Genomic DNA, 18,111 nt, shown 5'->3' with positions numbered 1-18,111 from the left:
CCTGCAGGGGCACAGAGCCTAGGTTATTTTCTGGCGACAGCGACAGCATTGGTACAGAGTAGCTGACAGCGGGGAGCAACCCGGACCTACCTGTCTTGCGCTGAACTCTGATTTGAGACTGCGTGTCTGCCTCTTTGTCAGCCGACTAACTGCACGCGATCAGACGACGAGAGACGACTAAGACGACGGCCTCCCTGCAGCTGCCATCCCAATCCAGACCAACCGAAGCGTCCCATTCATCCATCCATCCACGATCGATTACGTAGACGGTGAAGCTGAAGCTGTTGGCCGGACCATCCCCGTTGGAAACAAGAGGAGCTACGCTACCGCCAGAGCCGCAGCCATGGCGAAGAAGATCAAGGAGAAGAAGGTGAAGGATCCCAAGAACATCCCGTTGGCCCAGCCTGACAGGTCTGGGCCCAGTGAGGCGACGCTGCTCCAGCTAGCCCAAGAAAGGGGCCTTTTCCAACAGGAGGATGAGGCGAGGAGCAAGCGCGGCCAGGTCCCCAAGGGTGCTGTCCGCATAGACAGGCCCACGGATGAAAGTGACGGAGAGGACGAGGACGAAGAGGATGACGCCCTGCTGTCTCCCTTCGTGGACCGCATAATGGATTCCTTGCTGTGGACAGTCAGCCTTGCCATGGTCCATGGTACTTTTGATGTGCTAGTCCAGAACCAATATGCCATCGCAATCGAATGGCCAAGTGTCGTCACCAGGACTGTGGTCGCGTTTCTTGGTGAGTGATGCCATTGATGTATGCAACCATGGACATCCAACTGACTGTGAATTCCACCAGTGCTCTTCTTCCTTTTCCACAACCTCCACGAACACCGCTCCAGCACGACCGTTATCCCGGGGCTTCCGCTGCGTTTCCAGCACCCCATCCGACAGGCCATCTTCTTTCTGACGAGCGTTTCTGCCGGATGCTATTTGATCTATATCACCAACAAGTACAGCTATCTTGCAACTCTTAAGCAAGCTCCGACACTGGGTTGTCTGTGGATTTGGTCTGTACTCGAATTGGATCTGGCGGTGGCTGCGGCGAGTCTGGCTGTTGCAGGGGCATTCCTACTGCAAGGAGGGTACGACATCAAATGAGGAACCGACTGCTCGTCACTTTGATCTTGCCCTCTTCACTGGCCGAGAACTTGGCTGGCGCTCACGGCCTCTTTTTTCCGTCGGGCTCAACTGCGAGGATGCTGATACCCGTCGTGACTTGGACGTGTCTACCCACGGGTGGTCGGCTGTGCTCCCAAGCCGGTTCCGGTGCATCAAACGATAGACGAGGTCCTCCAGCCGATGGATCTGGGCCCTCTGCTCGGCAATCTGGTTCTCCATTCGAATAAAGCTTTCTTCGGATTTCGACTCCGTCCTGATGGTTTTTGACTCCAAATCGCGAATTTTCCTGTGCCAACGTCAGCGAAGCAAACGAAGTAGAGGTGGAGTGCCTACGAGGAAATCATGCTCATCTGTGTGAATTGGACGCGTCCCGTCAATGCTTCCCTCTGTCGCACGAGCTCCAGCGTCTTGGAACGAACAGGTAGCCAGGCCATGGCGACGTTGGTCGTGAAGGTCCAGCTCCTTGGCACGAGCGTCCAGTTTCCCTGGTTCTCGGCGTCTTGGCTGGCAGCCTTGGTCTCGGCTTCAGCCAGGAGCTCGAGGATGCGCTGCTCCAGCTTGATCAGGTCGTCCATGACAAACGAATACATCGCGTACTCTGGCTGGTGCTGTTGGCGGGCTCCTGGTCTTTCACCGGCAGCGCGGATGAGCTCGGACAGCCATGTGGACTCTGTCTTGAACCACGACAGGGAGGCCTTAACTCTGAAATACTCGTCGTCGCTGTTCCGCAAATAGGTAATTCTGACATAGACAGCGGCAAAAATTGCTACGATGAAAGTAAGGATGCCGGCGACGTTAGCTGCGATGGATAAGGGGCTATCTTGCTGCGTTACGGGATCCATTGGCGGGAGTCAAAGTATGGTGTGCTGGCTACGATATGTTGAAGTTGATGTCGGTGCCAGAACCTCGATTGGAATCAAGCCACTTCTTTTTTCTTTTCCCTCAGCTCCCCTGGGCTGTTGGAGATGGCAGGATGCAACGGCTGGGAAGGAGCTGCCCTGGGGGCTGACCCAAGACACCACCCGGCGGTACCTGCCTTAGGTAACACCCCCGGCCAGCTCCATGGCGCACTCGGCCACCCCGTCTCTTGAGCGGCTCGCCGCTAAAAACCACACCTTAGCGCCGTCCTTGGCTGTCCGGGTGGGGCCGCCTTCCCGTCGTCCGGTGCAAGATGCGATACACCACGTGACTGCCCTCGATTGACCGCATCGCAACTTTTTGAACGGTTCCCGTCATGAGGATACGGATTTATTAAATTTGATGCGACAGGATCGCGTGCTTGCTGCTTGCCCTCACGCTGACGCCGCAAGACTGGTCCCGTCATGGGCTGCTATCAATTTCGCACTATCTGCCTCCTCCGTTATGGCAGCGGGTGTAAGTCGAGTGATTCACGCAGTCTACGAAACACTGTGGTACCATCAACGACTGTCAGTTTCGTATCGAAAACCCTTTAGATATTTCATGTGGTACGATGGGGCTTCGCGTCCCAGATCCGCCATCAACCTGCCTCAGATACCTCTAAAGAACAGTTACGTGATGGGAGCATGAGGCTCTCTTGCCATTCCAAGTAGTTTTCCAGATCGGGCATACTAGCGGTTTCGCTGTTCCAAGCATCCATCGCCGATTTCTTCTCAAAAGAACAATTCTGGAAATCTGATACTCAAAAATATTCGACATAAAAAAATTTCGTCGAACTTGAGCCTCCTGCTTTCTCTCGTTCCCCTATTGTCTCGTCAACCACCAAGTACCGAATCGAAAAGCCAAAGCCATCGACAGCAGGTTCAAGAGCTACCATCTTCAGGCAGCTGTCTTTCGACTGCGAAAGGTTCTTTCTTCCAAGCCAGCAAGACCAACCGAACAGGAAGCAGCGCCTTCCTCTCGCGCTCCTTCCTCTGGCTTCCTCCTGCAACCACCACCTCAACCGCTAGCCCTCGAAAACTCTTCACTTCAGCCCTCACCACCCTCTGCCTCGAAGAAGACTTTCTATCCCACACCCACCTTTTGTTTACTTCTCTTTCTCCCCCACCACCCACCACTTCCTCCATCTACTCTACCTTCACAAACCATCTCTACCACAACTTCTTCCACAACCTTACACAATCTTCCTCCCACCCTCTCGCGTTCACATCGAACAAGATCTCAATTGTTCCATCACGAGCTTCCTTACCTCGCGTGGATTTCTTTTGTGAATCTCCTTCGTCGAATCGCTCCGTTCGCAACACACCTGTACCTCTCACTGTTCACCACCTACCCGTCGCAACACCTTCATCCTCCCAGGTGAGCACCATCAACACTGGAAACTTCCACATATCTTGTTTCACCATTCTTACCCTTCCCAGACTCGAAGCAATCATGTCTTCCGGCAACAACGCTACTCCCTACACCATTCCCTACACCGGCGCTCCTGGCAAGCAGGTCGCCGAGGGGATCGTTCCTGCTTCCTCTCAGCAGCCTGGCCCTGTTGCTCAGCCCGCTGCTCCTCAGGTCATGATTGCCCAGCCGGCCTACCGTCGCCCTTCTGCGGTTGAGGCTCCTGTCAGTCCTGACATGGCTTACTCCATGGGCGGGTCTGTTGCCCAGGGTGGCGGCGTTGGCGCCGTCCACACCAACAACCCCAACTCTGGTGTCCGTCGCAGTTCCGTCATTGCTACTGCTCCAGTCGGTCCCTCTGACAACATTCCCGGCCGCTTCGCTTCTGCTGCCGCTGGCTCTGATGGTATCGCCATCATCCACCCTCAGCACACCGGCGCCAAGAACATCCACACCTCTCAGCAGACTGAGAAGGAGGGTGCCCAGACCCCTGAGCAGTACCATGTAAGCTCATTTCAGTCCCTCACTTCATCTGCTCTTCTCTGACAGTTGTAGCGCCCTTCTGCCTTCGGCATGGATGGCTCGTTCGATGATCCCGACATCTTGAACAGTCCTACCCCTAGCCGTCGCAGCCGCTCTGCTAGCCCCATGCTCGCTCGAGAGCTGCAGGCTGCTCGTCTGGAGGCTCAGACTGCCCGCCGTGAGATCCAGCGCATGGCCCATGCCTACAACGTTGTCCAGCAGGCCAATCTGAACTTCCAGCAGGCCAATGTCGCGTTGCAGCAGCACTGTCTGTTCTATCAGAGCAACGCAGAATTCCACTACCAGAACTACTGTGTGGCTCAGAGCCAGACCCAGAACCTGCTCAACACATCTCGCCATTTGCAGGATGTTGTCTATCTTCTCGATAACAGCGTGTACCACAGAGATCCTGTGTTCCACGATGCCCTCCCCAAGCGTGTGCTGAGACAAGTGGACGAGGTCCGTGGTGACTGGGTCGCTGATGAATTCGCTGCGGCCTATGCTTAAGCTGCGAGCATGAATTTGTGAGTACTTTACCCTACTGTTGCTCACACAAGCTCATGCTTACTTGTGCAGGATCCACTCGATTGCTCTGTCGCTTCACCCAACAGCATGGCAAAGGGACCCAGCAGTCTGTCATGTCGCTGTAGCTGTACCCTGCGGCACATCCACACTCCTTTGACACCAACATCATTATCTGGCAACGGCCTTCACACACAAGAAGCCGCCCTCTGACGTTCATTACCTACCCACTCGGGCTTTGCATCACCGCCCTTTCTTGTCACGTCGCATCGCATGCAGACCTTTGTTCTTCGCTCCGACTCTATTGTCGCCAGCTCTTCTTTGGTCTTTTGATCAACAGCTCCTTTCAGGCATGCATTTTCAGCAGACATTATACTTGTACGACTAATACGGATCGACCCCCCTTCTCCCTCACATCGCGGTCAAGGCTCCTTCCTCTTTTCCTACTGTCGCGAAACACCCACAGTCATTACCTCTCTACACTCATCATCATTGATATCCTCGCTTAATGGACAGCCTAGTTTGTCACTCTTTGACCGCAGGGATTTGGAATTTGGTTGCGAAAACGGTTTTTCTGGAATGGTTTGGTACAGGGCTACTTTCAGGAATCAGCACGGTAGTGCTGGCAAGGCTTTTACACGGATACTGGATGGCAGACGGTTCTGGATGGAAGATTGCACCTTAGATAGAAAACGTAGAGGAGACACAATTAAGAGCTTCTCACACTCGGGTACATTTGTCGTGAATGTGCGCCGTAAATTCAGTCACTGAGGGCGCTGGGCCGGAATCGTGACAGTGATTGAAGCCGTGTCTCTACTCATATAAAGTACGCCAGCCGCTTCTAGGTGTCCATCATGACAAAAGCCTAACGTAGACACATCAGCCATGCCGCGCCAAGTCACCGACGAACCCGGGCCCTCGCGCCCACGCTTCCAAACCGTCCGTAGCGCCCGCAACTCCAAACACGACGTCCCCTGCGGTGAAAACTGCCTCGTCTACCCCAACGGCAAGCTCGACCACACGCCAGGGGGCGTCTTCGGTAAGTTTGCGCAGTATCTCGAGCTCGATCTCAAGACGCGGCCGCCGAGGGACACCTGGGTCGAGGAGAAGGGGAAAAGGAGGCGTAGCAAGAGTGGGCGGCACCGGAACTGTGAGCGCCCGAACCGGTTTTTTCCTGACGAGGATGATGTCGCGGAGGATCCAATTATGGATTTCGAGGATGCACCTACTATGGAAGGAGTTTAATTAATATTGCGGCTGAGGGACTTGGGTGAGGGGACAGGGTGTATCCTGTGCGTCTGGTGCCCAAGGGCAAGATGAGGCCGGCGAATGAGGTTGCGCGTGCGTGGCAGCGTCACGAGGATGAGCGGCAGGAGAGGCCTGATGAGATCAGGGCGATGGATACCCCGGAAGTTGGGGAAAGAGGCCACGCCGTATGACCTGCGTCGCGACGATGGCGATGAATAGCGATGTCGACTCGGTGGTTGAAAGACCGGGAGGGCTTTTTTGGTACCGACTCGACCTCTTCATGGCCGTATCCCTTTCAGTGGGTAGTAAATTCATTATTTAGGTGACAACAATTGGTTGCTGAGACAGTGACAAAAAATACGAAAAAAAGTGGCCAGGACGAGAATCGAAAGGTACGTACGACGACTAACCGCGGAACGTCAACGTCAGCTAGTCTTCGCACAACTACCCCTCGACCACCCGTCCTGGCTGTGGAAGGGCATGGAAGCTGAGTTTTCTATAGGGGTAGCCGTGAGCAGGTTCTGCGGACTTTGACTGCTGGGCAACGCCGCTTGCCTGGGCAGGGTTGGACACACTTTAGAGACACCAGTATAAATTCAACAGCTCCTTCTCGTTATACTCTTCCTATGACAAAATGTCAGCTTTGTTTGTCGCAGTTCTAGCTTCAGCTAAAATACTAGCTTCGATTGGTAGCAGGTTAGACGTCTGTTTCCTACGACGCGTGCGGCGTTACGCTCGCGCCCAAGGCAGCCCGAATACCAGGCCAAACACACGCGGGATAGCAGGTGGAAGGGACAAGGTGAAAGTAGAAATTTGAATTCCTTACATGTATCCGCCCAGTAACCATTCTAACGCACGATAAAGACGTTCAGGTCCATCACTCCACAACCTTACTGGAGTTGGCGAACGCCAGCTCATTGTGTGCTGTGTAAACTCAGCAACCTGCCAGTCTTCCAAGTTCCAACGCTTCTGGGAAGCAACGGCGCAAGCCCCCGGGCAACGTCTCCTGCTCTTAAGGATATCGTATTGCTTATAAAAACACAATCACCCCATTCAAACGTATTGACAAAAAATCCGGGAGCCATTGTTATAATGTTTCTTGATCACGTCTCCACTCCCGAGTCGATTCTTCGGTGTCTGAGGCGAAGAGCCTGCAACCATCAAATCCAGTCCGCGAGTACCGAACTGGATTATGCCTATGCGTATACACGATGGAAGCTGACGAAGGAAACCGACTCAAAGTGACGCCTTTCCATTTCTTCGATACTGCAGAAAGCCCCTGTTGATAAATGAGGCGGCATGCAACAACCCAGCTCTTCCCAGATAAGTAGGTACGAAAGCAACAAATATTGCACGCACGCCATGCCGCTGCGTTCATGAAACAAACTTAGCTGATCATTCGGATATTTTCAATAGTCAGTCTTTCGCATTCAATTTGCAAGGATTTTCATCATGGTCGATATGGAGCTCATGCTTTTGGTTCAGAAACAGCAGGCGCGCCTTAGATATCCAATCAGGTAAGAGCCCTCCGGTCCGCAAACAAATATGAAGGATAACTGCGCTCTGTGAACAAATCCGAAGCTTTCAGCCACAAAAACCGTCGGAAGTCATGGTTTCTTAACGTTTGATAACAAAAGGCTGCAAGAGCTCTGCAGTAAGCCAGACTGACGGCCTCTGACGTACCCCACGACGCCATCCACCAACTCTCGGGGCTTCGACGTAGCTGGCCTGTGAGTACGAATAGGCGAGAAACAATGGAAAGCAATGATTGAATCAAGAGAAATCGCCTGCTCAATAAAATTCATCCAAACCTAATCCAGCATCATACTCGCTATGAATCCAGGCCAGCGCTAGAAAATATATTCTAATGCCTGCCTACAGATACAAAATCACAAGAATTGACCCGACTTTCCTTGCGGGCTTTGTCACAGATGAAGTCAGACTCATAGCTGTGTCATACTAGCTCTGGGACTCCTCTAACAAATACATATGGCCATGAATCGCGACCATGGGCGTGGACCTCAGCTAGATGGCGAGTCGAATGCTCTCTAATAAGCAGGCAGAGACAAGGATGAGAGACATTCCGGCTGATAGGGCCCATTTGATAGTTAACTGGGCATTTCAGAATCTTGTAAAAGACTGGCTATGGTGTGTTATAGTCTCCTGGTGGAAACACTCCGCACATCGCTGCGTTTCTCGACACTGTTTCCGGGATGAGGTTTGCCCTCGCGCCTGTTGAAGTTTTTTTATGCTAAAGTCATCGAAAGCTTTCAGACTCCTTCTCCTACTCTAATAAAAGTTTGCATACTTGAGCTCTCTGGCCATAAGACAGCCACCATCTGGCGATTGGCATTCGTCTGCAACGCAAATCTAAGATGTCGAAGTCCCGGGTTGGCCTTTAGGCAGGTGGTCGGAAGAACACCGAAACGGTCCAACCGATCGTCCGCTCATTTATCTCCTATGTCGTATACTAAATTTATCCACTTTCATGTGGCCATCCTGTCAAGATCAAGTTCATTGTACTGAATGCCTTCACGAAGAAAATGTTGGATGGAGAGGGACGCCAGAAGGGGGCACGCTGCCATAACTATCACAGACAAGGACATGCTCCGGAAAACTCCGTGCGTCCAAGAGATGATCATCGTGACAGCTAATGGGCTGGAAGTCTGCACAACATTCACTACAATCCTGTTCAGAAACATGCTCTAGGACAAGGTTCTCCTCGGGTTCGTGTGAAGCAAATAACAAGAAGCTCCAACCATCGTTTCACAAGGGAGGCTGTGCCTAATGAGCATATAAAGGCACTGAGTCCTCACCGATTAGTTTATCGACAGAGATGGGAAATATCTCCATATGGCGTTAACCTCAATCCACCATGAACAACGTCAAATCTTTTGTAATTGATGAACCTGTAGAGTGGACGCGATTCTTGAAGTCTATCCCGATATCGCCCTCGGGGTGTATACCAGCAGCATATTCCTCATATATGATCGACAAATGAAGACGTCAAGTGACGATATAAAACGAGGATTCAGGCGGCCTCAGCTTGTGAAGACAACCCCACGGTTCGCACGCACAAGTTGCTGCAACTGTCGATACCTTGCTTCGAAAGTGTCCCTGTCTGGCGGTAGAGGCAGATGGAGACTTGATTTCACAACCAATACCTCAAGTACTATCCGCTCAACTGAAAAGAAATGGGCATGTTTATAATTTGTGGTCACTCTGCGGGGAAAGTCTCAAAGTCAAACACATTGAATGTAGTGTTAATGCCAGCATGAAGTGATCAGTTGACCAGCAGGCAGGCACCCGCGTCTAAGCGAGAGCCCTCCCAGGTGATGGTTCCGGCTACAATTCCACCGATGTATGACTTCATATGCCGAATAGTCAAAGTATGGTTTTCAGGAGCCAGGGACTACGGACTAAGATGACAGGACACCACCCGCTATGTCTCTGTCTGCGAATGGTTCACCTTATGATAACAATGATTAGACCTTAACTAACACCTACTCTCCAAACGAAGATGAAGGATAATCTCCAATTGGCCGGTCGTTTGCACTGACAGTGAAGTATCTGCCAAGGCCGGCATTTATACCGAAGACAAGGTGGCCCAAGGCGTGAACAGCGCGACCATTGATGGCTCCAGCTCGACATGTATAAATTAGCGCTTGATTGCCTTGTCGCCTACACTTTACCAAGATCAAACTGCGGACGGGTTCCATGCGAACAAGTAGCATGGGAGCTAGCGTGTCGAGTCCAAGGGCACTTCCCGCGAGGCTCAATGTCGTGCTACCGCATTCTGTCGGCGCGAGGTCCGTCAACGTCGGTGCTGCAATAGTCTTGAATACGCCGACGATACTGATGACGGTAGACGGCACCAAATGCACTCAGATTTAAGTAAGTCTATGGCTGTGACTAGAAGAGCTCTGCCGACCTTGAAAGTCGACGTGGGCCCCCCGCCGACGTCCGACTTCGACTTCGACTGCTGCTGCTACTATTGATGCTCAGCTAGCCAGCAACAGCGCTCAATATTTATTAGACAATTGAAAATTGCAGAGGAAGCTAGCTGAAGTTGAACGTTCTTTGTGCTAAAAACTTATGTCACCATGCCATCCGGGAGGGGGAAACATCGTCGCATCGGCCCGGCGCCGAAAGCAACCCCACCAAAGCCGACACCGACCGTCGCACCCCGCCGCCTCAAGTGGAACAAGATGCAACCTCCCGCATTTTTCATTGCCGTTTCATGTTCAGCTCCTCAACTCACGACATTTATTCCAAGCAAATCAAAGACTTCAACTACCCAGGCAGCAGTCCGCCCTATCTCAGCCCGCAAGTCAGCCCGCGAGGCAACCGCCGTCAGCCCCCGCCACTGCAAGCTAAAAAACCCGCACCGGCCCCGCGTCCGGCTCACCTACCTCAAACCTCAACTTCATCGACCGCCGCACTCACACCAACTTAACCAGCAACAATGACAACCTCCCAAACTCCAGCCCGCCCGTCCCCGCCATCCTTCACCCTCACCTACCCCCCCTCCCTCGAATCCTACAACACCCCAGCCTCAACCTGGCTCGCAACGCACAACAAGACCTGGGACGGCCTCGCCACCGCCGCCCTCGTCTTCTCCCCCGCCAACCGCATCCTGCTCCTCCAGCGCGCCGCGCACGACAGCATGCCGAACCTGTGGGAGACGCCCGGCGGCGCCGCGGACCCGGAGGACGCCTCGCTCTTCGCGGCCTGCGCGCGCGAGCTGTGGGAGGAGGCCGGGCTCACGGCGACGCGCATCGTGCGCGTCGTCACCGAGGGCGCGGACCGCGAGCCGGGGAGCGTGTTCACGAACCGCACGGGCAAGATCTTCTTCTGCCGGTTCGCGTTCGAGGTCGAGGTGGAGACCAAGGAGGGCGAGGTAGAGGGCAAGGTGAGGATTGACCCCGAGGAGCACCAGGATTTTGTGTGGGCTACGGAGGAGGAGGTGAGGGCGGGGAGGGTGGGGGATAAGGAGATCCCGGCGACGAATGGGCAGATGATGAGGATTATCTTGGATGGGTTCCGGAGGCGGAGGGAGGAGGTGGTGGAGGCCGTCGAGGGGAGGTGAGGAGCGAGGGGTTCACATGGTGACTCTATAGCTGGAGAAGATGAGGTTGATGCCTCATGATGGGGAGAGGGTTCTCAACATGAATGGAGATTATGCCTACTACAGATTCTGGAAGAATAGATGTATAGAGGGGTTCTCTGGACTCTCGTACTTCCTAATCACCATCGGCAGTGGCTCCTGCAGTCTGGGATAGACATATAACAATAGATAAAACTAGAATCTGAACGAAAGGGACAATGATAATTCACATGAAAGCAACCTGCTCAAAATACTACGCAGAACATGGCCATGTGCTTGCCATAGCCTACGCATTTGCGAATGTCTCACAATATGATCGGAAATCCAGGCACCTCGGCCGATCTCACCCTCAGTACGCACCATGCTTGACAAGAGCTTCCTCCACGGCCATTCCCGCGCGATACATATTGATGGCCCTGGACAAGGCCACAATGCTCACAATACCAAGCACAACAACACCGCCGAGCTGGATGGACCTGACGAGACAGGTAAGTCAGCGCGCGAGTGAGAGGGCATCCCCGCCACCACTGTCCGCAACACGCACCGGAAGTTTTTGTCCTCAGCATTGAGCCATTGCTGCACTTCCAAGAAGGCCATTTTGAGACCGGCAGCGAGGCCTCGCATTCCCTTGTTATCAACCTTCTGGGCGGGACACGTTTTGGGCCGTCTTCAACAGAGTTCGGGCACGTTGAGTAGCAAATTTTCAGCAGCGATTGGACGTGAAAGAGGAAAGCGAGGCATCTGTGTCAAGATCAAATATCATCATCAAAACTGGGAACCCTCCCATGGCGACAGCAGCCTTACGGCGTGTCAGCTGGACACTCCAACACTCCAACAGGAGACGTGGCGGCTGGCACACCCATAAGGTGTGCCTCTCAATTCACAGTAGATTCCGTCCAGTAGGCACGAGAGAGTCAGCGAGAAGATGTAAGCCGCAGCTGGCCTGATTGGAGCATTCGCAGAGGTGTCAGAGCCTTTGCTGCTGGAGGATGCGGCTCAGTCCAATACTAGCTACCTCCGGAGCAGGGGTGTTAGACAGCAGGAAGGTCATATTTGGAGATGAAGTCATCCCTCGATGACGGAGCCGCCGGCGCAAATATTCATCGTGGAAAGGAGTCGCGGGCGTTCCCGCTCGAGTTTGCCATCGTCACATTTCGGTGGCTTTGGGAGCGATCTTGGATTCGACGCCATTGCGCAGGATAGATATGAAGATGCAAGTTCTGAGGCTCGCCAGCGGCGTTACGGCACAATGGTGAGGGGAATTAGCAACGCCGGTTGTTCAGGATGAATGCATGCCAATGCATGCCCCTGGCAGCCCGATTGCAGAATCTCGAAATCGTCGGGAACCTTGGCGGCGGCCCGATTCGGCCCTCTAGGACCAATTTCACTGACGGCTTGGCCGAATGGTCAAGGCGGCGACATTTGGAACTGCTCGAATGCATCCCCGACGCAGGCTGTGGTTTCCGGACATATGCAGGGCAGCATGCCTGACGCCCAAGGGCGCCGCGATGGCCGGAGCGGATACCAAAGACGCCTCTGTCCCAAGATGTTGGGACCGGGTGGCGGCAACAGCGACTTGCATCAAACGGGCCTCCAATCTGTTGGATATTTCCACATCTTTGGCGGTGATGTCGGAGGTCCGTAGGCTCAGGCCTAGCCTCTAGGCCACCGAGCAACATTTCTTTGCGCGCTTGACACGGACCGGGCGGACCGGGCGGGCCAGACGGACGATGGCTGGTATCAATCGTCATTTGCGGCTCTGGCGCGATGCAGTTCCTCGCCCTCGCTGTGGACGTCGAAAGCGCGATCAAGGAGTGCGACGCCCACAGTCGAGGCCAGTCATCTCGCATGATGGCGCTACTGAGAAGAGACCGGTAATGCCCGACGTACGGCATAGGCATAGTAGGGCTGTTGGGTGCTCATGCCCAACATCCAGCAAGGCGGCGGACGGCACTTGTCTGCGTTAGTAAGGCTTCTAGCGGCAGTGGTTGGCGCGGAGTTATTTGTCGGGATCTTCAGGGAGATCGCTATGGTGGCTGACAGTGACCGATCCGGCTCCTTAGATCCGAGGAGATGGTCGAAGGATGATGACATGAGTGAGGCGGGCGCGGCGATGGAAGGAGCAGCGGGGGCTTGTGGCTTGCTCAGCGTGTCAGCGAGGAAACAGGCGGGCGGTGAAGACCCAGGGTGCTAGGAAGGCATTCGTTAGATGGCTGTATCCATACGGATACCAGAGGAATGTTGTGCGGGAGAGGGACGTACAGAGTGGATGCGGCGGGATGGTTGGTGAGGCTGCTCATTGGGCTTCGTCGAGGCTGGCAGGTCGGGGAAAATCCGTGATCGGCGTGGCTTGAGTCTTTCGCGACCGCACCCCGCGGAGGAAGGTGCATCTGCAGTATCTTGCGTGACTGCAGCAATTGCAAATCTCTGAACGACTCGTGATGTGACTGAAGACCTGACAAAAAAAAAAAAAAAAAAAAAAAAAGACCCTTGATATCTCCTGACGTCGAAGCCCCATCGGAGGCCCAGTTGCAATGCGAGGGTACTTTCTGCTAGCGTTGAGTTTGGTACTGCGCGACTTCGTTGGCTGATTCGTGATGACTGTCGACAATGTTTTGGACAATTCCAGGGCGCATAATATCACGGCCTTGTTCTCGTAGATTGCGGTGAGCTAGCCTGGGCTCATGGAGGCCTGGACTTGCTTAGCTGGTCTCCTAAGACGGGCTAGCTGGCCGTTGGTTTTCTTGTTTATTGCCATTGGGCTCGTCGTCTGGATTGGGCTGCGGTTGACAATCCCCGGCTGCCAATTGGAGAGCTGCAGCAGACGGTCTGACGGAAACAGAAAGGGCGACAGCGTCGGTGGCAGCAGCAGGTAGCATCGTGACTTCTCAAAGTCCAATTCAAGCAGTCGCGTCCCCGTGCCGCCTTCCTGCCCGCAGCAACTCGACTGCAGTGGTTGCCCTTTCCAGCACTCGGTGCTGAGGCAGGTGCAGCAGGAGCAGCAGCGGTGCACCAACACTGCAGGAGCAGTGCAGATGGTTACGAATCCACGACTCCATGACGCCCCACTTTTGAGCTCCTGATGACCTCAGCGGCGTCGATCTTGATCATGGCAGCAGCTCCCCTCCCTCGACTTCCCCACACACTGCAGCTTCCAAGTCCGATTTTTTTTTGTGTGAACAGCCCTTTTTCCCCCTTCGGCCATCTGCTGTGGAACTTCTCTCCTAGGCCCTGGCTACTGTGAGTGCTGCGAGTGGTCTCTGTCAGCCAACAACATCCGTTTGCAGTCGTCTTGGGACATTCATCAACAGCCGGCGCAACCGATACCCTTGGCTAGTCTTTGCGAAAACTTTGCAAAAATAAACGACCTCGATGCATATCCGACGATACAACGGCTTCAAAGAGCTTAACCCCCGGAACTCGGATCTGCGCCTGACGTTTCCTCCGCCAACTACTACCTACCCACCCGGTTTGTAAAAAAAACGGCATACTATACGCCACCCACCTCACCACACCACCCTACCCCTTACTTTTACCCTCAGCACCACCTAAAGTACGCTATTTTTTCCCGTTTTTTTTATATAATAACTCTATATAAAATATACCTAGCTTATCATAATACGCTAAAAAAGGCTAAAGTATAGGAAACTATTAAGTTCTTTATAAAAATTAACCTTAATTACCCTAAGTAGTAGGTCTTTAACTATTATAGAGTTAGCTATTAGTATAAATACTATATACTATAAAATAACTTATGCTACTTCTATAATAACTTTTATATTAATAAAATATAAAAATATAAAAAGCTCTTATTAAATAAAGATATCTATTATATAAAGTAATTACTATAGAATACTAAATAGGATAGCTATATTATAGGCTACGCCTATTATTAATATCTAGGTAGTACTATAAACTTAGGAGAATTCTGCCCTTAGTAACTATATTCGCTTAACTACTACTCTATACCTATTTTTCTTCTATATAAAGGGTTTCTTAAAACCCTCCCCTCTTTAGCTTAAATTCCTATAATTAAAGCACTTCTAAGTTAAATAAACTAAAAGTTAGCTTCTTATATATTTAAGCTTAATTTAAATACTTACTTTACTAATTATATAGAGTAATAAATAGTAAGTAGAAAATAAAGCTAATTAAGCTAGAAGTAGTTAGCTTAAAACTAATATTAATAAATAAAGAGGTATTTAAAGTAATCTATATAGCTATTAATAAGCTTAATAACTAGATTAATAACCTAATAATCTTATAGTAGATTAATAATAAGCTAGCTATAGATCTAATATAAATAATAATAGCTAATAATATATTAGTATTAATAATATTAAACCTTATAGTAACTCTATTAGTATTACTATTAATATTATTACTACTCCTTAAATTAGATATTACTTAGGAAATAGGTAATATTTAGTACTTAAAGCTCCTCTTTAACCCCCTTAAGTTTAAAGGAAGTTATAATAAGTATACTATATAGGCGTAATAAATATATAATAAGATTAAGATAAATTAAGCTTTCTACCTAAGTAATTAAGAAATATAATATCTTATTAACTCCTACTTAGAACCTAAAGTATAGCTAGTAGTTATAGCTTTCTATAGCTTAAAAAGTAGTAATAGTTTATTTAAGCTAAACGCTTTTTTAATATACTTAGATTATATTTATAATAACCTAAATATAAAAAGTAAAGCTTTTAGAAGATTATTAAAGCTTAAGATAAAATATAATAAAACTTTTACTTTATTTTTTCTCTACTTTAAATATATTATTATAGAGGTAAGTAGTATAATTTAGCTAGATAACGTTTAGATTAATTACTTATATAAAGTATTATTATATAAACTTCTTAATTATTTAATTAACTACTTAACCCCCTATAAGTATACTAAATATATAAGCTTTATATAAGATATTATATAGAAATTAAAGGGATTATACTATATTTATAATATTTCACACTAGCTTAAGACCTTTAGAATAAAGTTATTACCTCTAAAAATAGATATAAATAGGGATATTAAGATAATAGGTTTAGTATATACTTTATATAAAAAAATAAATAAAAACTTTAGTAAGGAAATATATTATTATTTTAATTATAATTAAGTTAGCTACTTATAAAAAAACTACTAAAAGACTAAGAAGTTAAGAGATAGCTTTAGAATAATAAAAACTATTAAGGAAATAATATACTTAAACTTAGAAGAGATTAAAAAAGAAGAAAATACTTCTAATTTAAGAAATAAATAACTTTAGTGTGAAATTAAGTATTAAAGATAATAGAGGAAGAATAAGTTAATTAGAAATAGTTCTAATTAAAATATAGTATAAATAAACTTTCTATAATATTAATAGTTAGAGTTAATAAAAATATTCTTACTAATACTTTAATAAACTATAGCTATAATATCTATATAATAATAAACTACTAATATACTTACTACCTCTATTTATTATATATTAACTACTAAGTATAGTAATTATAAAGCTTTACTAATAATTTAGCTTAAACTATTATAAAAAGAGTAACTATATTATACTTTAAAATTAGGAGCTATATATAGTAACTTTTTACTTATATAGTAAGAAAGTTAGATATTAATTTCTTTTTAAAGAAACTATAAATAGAATAAAATAATATTATTTATAATATAGTAGAGAAGTATATATTTTATAAGAAAATAGGGGTTATAGTTACTTTATAAGGATAAGAAGAGCCTTAAAAAGTGAGGGAAATCTAAGAAACTTATTAGTTAAATACTATTTTATTTATAGTAATCTACTAGAGGGTTAATAAGAATAAGCTATCTAAAGTAGTAATAAAGATATAAGTTATAAGCTTAAAAAATATTAAGAAAGTACTTAAAATAAAGAAACTAAAAGATTATTCTAAGAGATTACTATAATATATTTATAAAGAATTTATAAAACTCTTTAAAGCTACTAAATTATATCTTCTACCCCTAAGTTACTTTAATATAAATTATAAAATCTACTTTAATTATAATACTTCTAGCTAAAAAACGCTTTTACTTTAAAACTCTCTCTAAAGTATATTAAGGGAAAAGTTACTAATACTTAAAAAGATACTTACTAACTTACTTAATAAGGGGTTTATTTAAGCTAATAAGTTACCTATAAGTATACTAATCCTCTTTATCTAAAAACTAAATAGGGGATTATAGTTCTATTATAATTATAAAGTATTAAATATAATTATAAAATAAGATTATTACTTTCTACCTTTAATTTAAAAGACTTTTTAGAAAGTTAGTATAATAAAATAATATATTAAATTAGATATTATAATAGCTTTTTATAAGATTTATATAGTAAAAAGGTATTAAGAGAAAACTACTTTTTATATATAATATAAGCTTTTTAAGTAGTTAGTCTACCTATTTAAGCTAAATAAAACCTTAATAATATTTTAATAATATATTAATAATATACTTTAAGAGTTCTTTAATAACTTTATAATAATATATATTAATAATATATTAGTTTATAATAGTAGTTCCTAAGTAGACTATAAGTAGAAGGTTTATAAGGTTCTTTAAGTACTTAAAAAAGCTAGCTTTAACTTTAACTTAATAAAGTATAAGTTCTCTATAAAAATAATAAAATATATAAAGTTTATCCTTAAAGTAAGAGAAAGTATTACTTATAATATAGAAAAAGTATAAGTAATTATTAAATAAGAAATACTTATTTTTATAAAAAAACTATAAAGTTTCTTTAGGTTTACTAATTATTACTAAATCTTTATATTAAAGTATTTAGAGGTTATTAAACTTCTTATTTTCTTTATAAAAAAAAGAGTTCTATTTATTTAAAGTAAAGAATAAGAAGATATATTTTAAATACTTAAATACTATTTTTAAACTATATTAATATTATACTACTTTAACTTATAAGTTTTAATAACTATTAAAATAGATTACTTAAGGTTTATATTAAGAGGAGTATTAACTTAAGAAAACTTATAGGAGTAATAATATTTTATTACTTTTCACTTATAGAAGCTAACTCTAACTTAATATAATTACTTAATTTATAATAAAAAGCTATTAATAGTAATTATATACTTAAGTATATAAGATATAGAGTTAAGAAGCTATTTTAGATTTAAAATCTTAACTAACTATAAAAACCTTAAATATTTTATATAAAAGTAATATTTAATAGAACGCTAAAGTTATTAAGTAGAATAGCTTTTAAGATATAACTTCTTTTTAGAATACTAACTAAGTTACTTTATAGCTA

The 18,111-nt window shown here is 46.6% G+C and overlaps 5 protein-coding genes across 5 annotated transcripts; 4 read left to right on the top strand and 1 right to left on the bottom strand.

The window, feature by feature from the left end:
* Positions 1 to 343: 343 nt before the first annotated feature.
* CGCS363_v001871 (uncharacterized protein) lies at positions 344 to 1,099 on the top strand (the record flags this gene model as incomplete). Its single annotated transcript, XM_036633720.1, has 2 exons — positions 344 to 737; positions 798 to 1,099. 2 exons carry the CDS (start codon positions 344 to 346, stop codon positions 1,097 to 1,099), a joined length of 696 nt encoding a protein of 231 aa, XP_036501513.1.
* A 350-nt stretch (positions 1,100 to 1,449) lies between these two features.
* Positions 1,450 to 1,962, bottom strand: CGCS363_v001870 (uncharacterized protein; the record flags this gene model as incomplete). Its single annotated transcript, XM_036633719.1, has 1 exon — positions 1,450 to 1,962. One exon carries the CDS (start codon positions 1,960 to 1,962, stop codon positions 1,450 to 1,452), a length of 513 nt encoding a protein of 170 aa, XP_036501512.1.
* A 1,510-nt stretch (positions 1,963 to 3,472) lies between these two features.
* On the top strand, positions 3,473 to 4,459 carry CGCS363_v001869 (uncharacterized protein; the record flags this gene model as incomplete). Its single annotated transcript, XM_036633718.1, has 2 exons — positions 3,473 to 3,934; positions 3,986 to 4,459. 2 exons carry the CDS (start codon positions 3,473 to 3,475, stop codon positions 4,457 to 4,459), a joined length of 936 nt encoding a protein of 311 aa, XP_036502449.1.
* Positions 4,460 to 5,359: 900 nt separating this feature from the next.
* On the top strand, positions 5,360 to 5,719 carry CGCS363_v001868 (uncharacterized protein; the record flags this gene model as incomplete). The annotated part of the gene is made up of 1 exon (XM_036633717.1): positions 5,360 to 5,719. The coding sequence occupies one exon, from the start codon at positions 5,360 to 5,362 to the stop codon at positions 5,717 to 5,719; it is 360 nt and encodes a 119-aa protein (XP_036502450.1).
* Positions 5,720 to 10,187: 4,468 nt separating this feature from the next.
* Positions 10,188 to 10,811, top strand: CGCS363_v001867 (uncharacterized protein; the record flags this gene model as incomplete). The annotated part of the gene is made up of 1 exon (XM_036633716.1): positions 10,188 to 10,811. One exon carries the CDS (start codon positions 10,188 to 10,190, stop codon positions 10,809 to 10,811), a length of 624 nt encoding a protein of 207 aa, XP_036502445.1.
* Positions 10,812 to 18,111: the final 7,300 nt, after the last annotated feature.

The sequence above is a fragment of the Colletotrichum siamense genome, assembly GCF_013390195.1.
Source record: "Colletotrichum siamense strain Cg363 chromosome Unknown KSG_Cg363_contig01, whole genome shotgun sequence".
Classification (NCBI taxonomy): Eukaryota; Fungi; Ascomycota; class Sordariomycetes; order Glomerellales; family Glomerellaceae; genus Colletotrichum; species Colletotrichum siamense.
The sequence above is the reverse complement of the archived record's forward strand: the minus strand, read 5'-3'. Positions and strand labels throughout refer to the sequence as shown.